Below are 7,525 nucleotides of genomic sequence, written 5' to 3' on the forward strand. Positions count from 1 at the left end.
TAAGACCAAATGCCAAACTCACAAATATAAACACAGTTCAAATGGAAGAGAAGAGCCTGAATAATGGAAATGAATCTGCAAGATAAACCATTATTGGAAGGCGACCCTTGATCCTTTTCCTAGAAGCACGCTGTGCAATGAACGTGTTGCTTTCACATAGGGTACCCCTATAACAGACTTGAAGCTCGCACACACACCCGTTAACCATGACACAAGCATCCGTCGTCGTTTAGATTGGCCGGGCTGGAATAATCCAATAATTGATGGCTGGAGACATCCTATCCTCTCATCTTGGTCCTATGAGTAGCGTAAATTCTGCTCTAAGTCGCCAGGCGAAGTAGTAGAGTTCCTCCCGCTCGCAACCGCAGACACCGAGACGGTGCCGGGTCATCCATCGACATGACGTTTGTCCTCGTCGCCATGCTGCTGGCACTGGCAGTGGCCAATGTGATGCCACATGTTAAGTCCTTTGATACCTAGTGCAGCAAAGAGACTTTTTTGGAGATTTCACTGCAGAGAACCCTAACACTCTGTTTCAGTGTACCCATAAGAATCGAAGGCAAGAACACAGGGGAATGGAACTCCCCTCACACCCTTGATAAATCTCATTCATTCATTATTTACTGCAGCAATGTTCACTTTCTCACTAAGAAGTGTCCTACTTTCAAATCCACTGGGATAACTGGAACACAATAAACAAACAGGACTACTCTCCCGCTTTAATGATGTGGACCTTCACACAAAGATGTACCCCAGTTCGCAACTGCACCGCTGTGGAGAATGTCTGCAGTGTATCTACACATCTGTTAATAATATCAGCATCACCCATGGTACAACTGTAAAGGCACAACATCAAAATGGCATTCAATAGTTCCACAATGCCACGTGCCATGGTCCTCCCAGGTAATAGTGGCCCAGGATGAACCAGAGTAAAGACAGGGCCTTTAACACTGGTGGCGGGTCATTCACGCTTACAATAGAGTGCCTTCAACAGGGCATTAGGTAAGTTAGGACCCTGAGGCAAATGTTCAGGCTGCCAAGGGTGACACAATGGGCCCTACTAAAGCCTGGACCCTTGCTTCCACTCAAACAAGGATAACAACAAAAACAGAGTAATGCCATGGAAATGGCCACCAGGGCTTCACATGGAGTCTCTCATCTATTTCTACTGAAGAGAGCTTCTGGGCGCTAGATTGCAGGGGACACATGTATGGCTGGCATTTCCTTGTCATACCTCAATCATGTCAGGGTGACTGATGACCATGCAGTGGCTTCTGCACATGGCTGGCGACTGTCCCACTTCTGTGTGCTATTGGGGTGCTTTCGGAGTGAGTTTGCATGAAACATCAGACTGAATGAGAGGAATTAGCAGATCCTATGAAGGCAGGTGTTCAAGTTCAGGCTTGCCACATTCACTGCTCCTTATCTTCACATTTTCATGCCTCTTCTTTAAGACCAATTAATAATCAGATGGAAACACTGTCCTGTGCAAACACTTAGCATCGGCTGCCCACTTTTCGAACGAGTCCATAGCCTGGGTCCAATCATTTCTGGACAACCGCACTATGAGAGTTTTCTCCACTTCGGCATCAGCGGACCCCATCAAAATATCTTGCAGTGTACCCCAAGGTTCTTGCGTCTCACCAACTATGTACAATATTTTTACCAAGCCCCTATTTGACAAATTGGACAGACTGGGTGTCACCTACACTAACTATGCAGACGACACTCAGGTCCTCATTCCCTTTCGGACAATTGTGTCACCAATACGGCCTTGGTAAATGAAATATATCTCATCATTCAGGCATGGATGGCTACTCACGGCCTCTGCCTGAATGATGACAAAACCGAAATCCTGCTCCTCGGTTCTGCCGCCAACCTAAAAAAACGTAGCCCCAATTACTCTGAATTTAACATCGATGGCAATGCAATTACAGTAGCTAAGGTAATAAAAACATTAGGCTTTAACCTTGACTCAACCTTGACGCTTAAGAAACAAGTTAACTCCCCAGCATCCTCCACACCCTTTACCTGTGAGCTCATTAGGGCATGCCAAGCTTTTCTTACACAAGCCAACTGCATCATCCTTGCCAGCACCCTAATACTATCCAGACTTGACTATTGCAATGCCTTGTACTTGGGAGCCAACAAATACATCATTGGCAAAATTCAAATAGTGCAAAACACTGTCATCAGGACTGCCCTTAACTTACCCATGAGAGAACACATATCTAATATAAGAAGAGAACAAAAGTGGCCAGAAATTAGCGACAGGATCTCACTCAAAACAGCCTCACTAACCTTTAAATCCCTTAACAACGCAGCTCGCCTTTATCTTGCGGATAGAATAGTGAGAAGAACTTTGACACGCCCCACCAGAACTACCAATTCCTACTGCCTTCAGATAACCAAATTCAGGCTAAAAAAACAGGCGGCAGTAGCTTCCCGGTTAAGGCGGCCCAGTATTGGAATGCTCCTCCACTTGACATCAGAATAGGCCAATCATATTTTTAGCTTCAGATGGAATATTCTCACATGGCTACATTCCAAAGACCACCAAGATTAACCTTTAATAGCTAATTTCTGAAGATCGAACCTAGCCTGCTTGTATATATGTACAATATATCTATTGATTTGAATAGATTATTAACTGTAATGACTTATGTGTACCTTTGCCTCACTCTGTAGCTAAGGTTTTAAGTATCCATGTATTCTGTTCTCTGTTGCGCCCAGTTACCCTTAGGTTTGGTGCGCCATGCAAATTAATAAACAGAAAAACAAACAAATACAGTCTGATAGTCCTGCACAGAAAGCAGCAGCAATGGGAACCCTTGCAGGTATCTTCCTTCAAGAGAAGTAGAATTTTCAGACTTTAAAATTTCAGGTATGCCCCAAACACGTTGGGTGGAGGACAAAGGTTGGGAGAGTGAAGGGGGGGGGGAACAAACTCCAAATATGTACCTGAGTGTTGCCAGTTATTTGTCAAGTGATCAGCATCTTGTGGGGTGTAAGTGATCAGAGCACTTGAGGTTGCTGTGTACTCCCCAAAGTCTCAACCGAATCTCTTTTCCATAAACTATTCAGGTCACAAATGTAAGTTTAAGGCTGATTGGAGAAGAAGCTGAAAGCTGTAAACATGTCATTTGTCTACTGCAAACTGTAAACAGGGCTTCCTTCCTCTCATCCTCACTCTTGAGCTATCCTGCCTCATTCTCTCGGTCATCCTTCGCTGAGGCTCACATCTTCCTCACAGCTATCAATATCAAACCTTGATCCCCTCTTTTATTTCTCACCCTTATAAAAGTAATCAATGATGCCAAACAGAGACATTCAACCTGCTTCACTCGTCACCCTCCTCCTCTCATGGAGTCTGCAGCACAGGCTGGCTGTCTGTGCAGTCCAAGTCCTTCCTTAAATGTCTCCTTCTGGGCTTTAAGAATATCTAGGATGCACCTTACTAAGCTGCCATTACAGTGTACTGCACCCCACCCCAGTCTCTGAGCCAGTCCTCCTCTGAAGGCCAGGTTCTACTCCTTCCACTCTCCAGTCTCCCTACTAGTTTACATCACTCTCCCATGCAATACAAAATATCGCCACTCTCCAGATTTTTATGACCCTTTTTACTAAGAAAATGCCTATCTCGTAAAGTACTTCTGATGGCCACAGAAGTATCACACATTAGAGAGGTGAAGCAGATCGCCTCCCAGCCAATCAGGGAGCTCGGAATGCAGGCCTTACTTCCTGGAAGGGGCCCTATAGGCAAGCCCCTGATAAGTGTTTCACTGCCAATTTCTGATCCGGGACATGACGACCTCCAACCCAGTCTTGCCCCCCCGCCCCCAACTTACCCTCAGCCCCTCTAGTCACACCCAGGAGCCAGCACACTATCCTGCATCCAGCTTCTGGGGGGCACTGCCCCCCCCCCACCCCTGGGCAAGCACCCCTTGCTGCATCTACTGGACATACCGCCTCACAGATATCCTCCACAGATGTGGAAAATGGACTAGGTATTTGCGACCATAGAAGTGACGAAGGATCTGGGTGCCTTGGGCATTAATGGCTGGTAATGCCCCCTCCCCTGCTTCAGAGATTATGCTTAGGTAATGCACACAATACATGCTTTACACAATCCTATTTATGAAGTAACAAACTGCACCCATCTCATTATCACACCTTATCTTACAAGCAGCCTCTGCCTCGTGGTTGAAAACCATCTGGAAACAGGACCTTTTCTGTTACTTTTTTTAAATACATAAATAGAAAAGCGCACAAATTACTGCCTTGGGGAAACATTTTTCCTGCTGTGTTGTTGAGTCGAGACAGAGAAGCTGCCCCCACAGCTGATCACGTGGCCTCTTTCCAGTCCCTCATCGTTTTATTTCCTGTTCATATTTCAAAAGCAGTTTTAATGAAAACCTGAAGAGCATCATTTTCAAGGTGTAAATCAGTTTAAGGCGTCATCTCAGTCCTCCAACAGATATTAGAAGGAACCCCTACCCTCCTCCCCCTTCAGTATGGCCAGGAGAGGTGGAGAGTACAGGGACTACACAGAGGGGCGGGGGCTAGACCTGGTGGGCTACAGGCAAGAGGTTCCAATAAGCACATGGCCTGGAGTCACGGCCCTACTTGAGCAGCTTTTATGCCACTGCAGCTCACTGTCTTTATGGAACATCTTTTGATTCTGATTCTTCTCTTCTTTTGGGAAATCACAAGATGGAGAAACCAGACAGCCACGTTCCTGCCGAGTCTGACAATGGACGAGTCATCAAAGATGAAGGGCAAGGACCAAGGCCTAAACGCCAAGCCATCGAAGAAGCAATCCAAGACGAGGCTGAAGGAGAATTAGTGGAAGAGAATGAGGAAGAGGAAGAAGCAGAGCAAAGACCAAGAGAGAAACGGCACAACAGCGAAGAAAGCACAGAATCCAGCGAAGAAGAGGAGGATGGAGAGTCAGAGGCTGGAACTGGGGAGCAAGAGAAAGTCAGAGAAAAGAGGAGTGCAAAGGGGGAGGGTCAAGGAAAGGGGAAAGGTAAAGGAAAAGGGAAAGGAGAAGAGATGAGGAGTGGGAAAGGGAAAGAACATGCAAAAGACAAAGAGCATAAAGGAAAGGGGAAAGGAGAAGAGATGAGGAGTGGGAAAGGGAAAGAACATGCAAAAGACAATGAACATAAAGGGAAGGGGAAAGGAGAAGAGATGAGGAGTGAGAAAGGGAAAGAACATGCAAAAGACAATGAGCATAAAGGGAAGGGGAAAGGAGCTGGTAAAGGAAGAGCGAAAGGGAAAGGGCATGGGAAAGGAAAGGGCGAGATGGGAGGAGAAGTGAAGGGGAATTAGACTGCAAGCCGCAGGGAAAATGGAGGAATACAACTGGGTGCAGGAAGCAAAAAGGCAATGAGGAGATTAGGGAGTAAAAGAAAATGGATTTGTAAAGGAAAGTTATATTAGCTTCCTGTTTAAAGGCAGAAGTAGAATAAACATAGCATTTAGGCACACGTTCAAATTTCTCTCTGCAGTTGTTTGACATGCTCATATTTGTTTTTTTCAATATTAATTTGGATGTGCGCATTTGACTGTGTGATTTAGTGATTTAGCGAATGATCCTTATAGCAGGGAATGGTTTTTATAGAGCTGTATATTTAAGCGCCACCTGTATGCCAAAACTATTACATTAGAGTGAGGAAGGACTCGATAATGATCTTTATATCAGGATTTTGTTTTTAAATAAAACTGTATATTTTAATTATTATTTTAATTGTTGGAGGGAATTCCGTTACCTTCATGCAACTATTCCTGCTGCATTCACCAAAGAGTTCTCAAATGAGAAATAGTCAGAGTAAAATATGCCTTCCTTGCCCAGGCTAGTGCCAACGCCATTAGGAACACAGCAGCTCAGTTTAAAGTCCACCATTATCTCATTAAACCCAACTCTGCCGCCCTTTCTGCTGCCCCCTCACAGAATCTGTGTAACAACTCCAGGTGGTCATCGCTGACAAGACACAGAACCTGAAATCAAGGCTCCCCTCTTCTCTGCCCTTCAGATATCACTCATTCTCTCCCCTCCTCCTCCTCTGCACGCCTTGTTGCCAAATGCAGTCCTTTTCACACAAGTGGCATCCCACAGCCCCTTAAAACAGCTGCCAGTATGGTTCCCCCACAGAAGTATGCCATCTTCATGATTGAGATGTTAACCATACACCTTACTCATGGACTCTTCTCAAAATTAATTTTATTGGCATTGTGTTTGTAACAACATAGGTCAGCAATAGAGCCTTCACATATAACCACTACAATTAAGCCCTCCCCTACCACTGGCCCACCCTCTTTTGCAGTGAGGTGTAGTTACCTCCTCCAAGCACAAACAAAAGGATGGTGTCTCATTCCCAACCAGATGTCACCAGAGTACACTTGTCTGTGAATCAGAGAGCCCCCCCCCTAAAGTTTTCTTCGTTCAGCAGGGACCCTGATAATGTGTAGAGCACGTTGACTTCCCCCGTGGTGGCCGGGTATCCTCCTCCCTCCATCCCATTTCTCTTCCCTGTCAACCTCATCGCCCATATTTCACAAAAAAAAGGGAGCCACAGGCCTTCAATGTCAGACCTGGACTCGTTGAGAAGATGAGTGAGATATTTCATGTCATAAATAGCTCGGATCTTTGACACCCACTCCCTTTCAACCGGCATTCACAGGTTTTTCCACAGTTGGCCCAGGCAACATATAGCAGCGACCATCATGATCCGGATCATGTGTTCCTGTTCCAGATCCGGCTCCTCCACCATGGTTACCCCAATCAGGAGAAGCCATGGCGAGAACTCCATCTGAATCCCATCAACCCCCTTTATCCAAAACAAGACCTCCCTCGAGTACGCCTGGACCCTCGAGCAGCCCACCACATGTGAATATAATCCCCCTTTTCCTGGTGGCACTTTCAACAGTGTGGGTCATATCCCCCCTCATACGGGCGATCATCGCTTGGGGGGTAATGCCATCTGTTCAGCAGCTTTAGGGCCTGGTGTCTATACTGGAGTGAATTCGTAGAGCGGTTAGCCCTCCTGCACACTTGTACCCATAGGGTGTCCTCAACATCTGCCCTACCCTGTCCCCATTTGATTCTCGATGGGAGAGGGTCCCTAGGTTCCGCCAGGAGGATCCTCTTGTACAATCTGGTTATGAGCCCCTTGGATCCCTTCTGTGTGATCAAGAAACTTTCGAAGCTCGTCTGCTACCTCCTCAGGTTTCCCCCCCACCTGCCCTCCATCAGGACCCCTTTCAGTTGTCGGAAGCGGAAAGGCGATAGCTTGTGGAGTCCCAGAGCCTCCTACAGCCTGTTCAAGGAGTTGGAAGTGTCCCCCTCCCACATCAGCCCTGCCCTACTTAGACCAGCCTTGTACCAGGACTGGAATGCCAGTGGCTCTTCAATCCCGTCCATCGTAGGGGGGCCCAAACACAACTCAAGGGTGAAGGCCACATTATAAGCCACTTGTTGTCCCCACCCTCCCTCCATATGGACCACAGGACCTCCAAAATC

The 7,525-nt window shown here is 46.5% G+C and overlaps 1 protein-coding gene across 1 annotated transcript; it reads left to right on the forward strand.

Annotated features, from left to right (window-relative positions):
* The first annotated feature begins 4,713 nt into the window (after nt 1-4,713).
* On the forward strand, nt 4,714-5,334 carry LOC138579736 (putative uncharacterized protein DDB_G0292636). Its single transcript, XM_069649974.1, has one exon. The coding sequence runs from the start codon at nt 4,714-4,716 to the stop codon at nt 5,332-5,334; it is 621 nt and encodes a 206-aa protein (XP_069506075.1).
* Nucleotides 5,335-7,525: the final 2,191 nt, after the last annotated feature.

Source organism: Ambystoma mexicanum, chromosome 3p (genome assembly GCF_040938575.1).
Source record: "Ambystoma mexicanum isolate Mex_15411 chromosome 3p, UKY_AmexF1_1, whole genome shotgun sequence".
In the NCBI taxonomy this organism is placed as follows: domain Eukaryota; kingdom Metazoa; phylum Chordata; class Amphibia; order Caudata; family Ambystomatidae; genus Ambystoma; species Ambystoma mexicanum.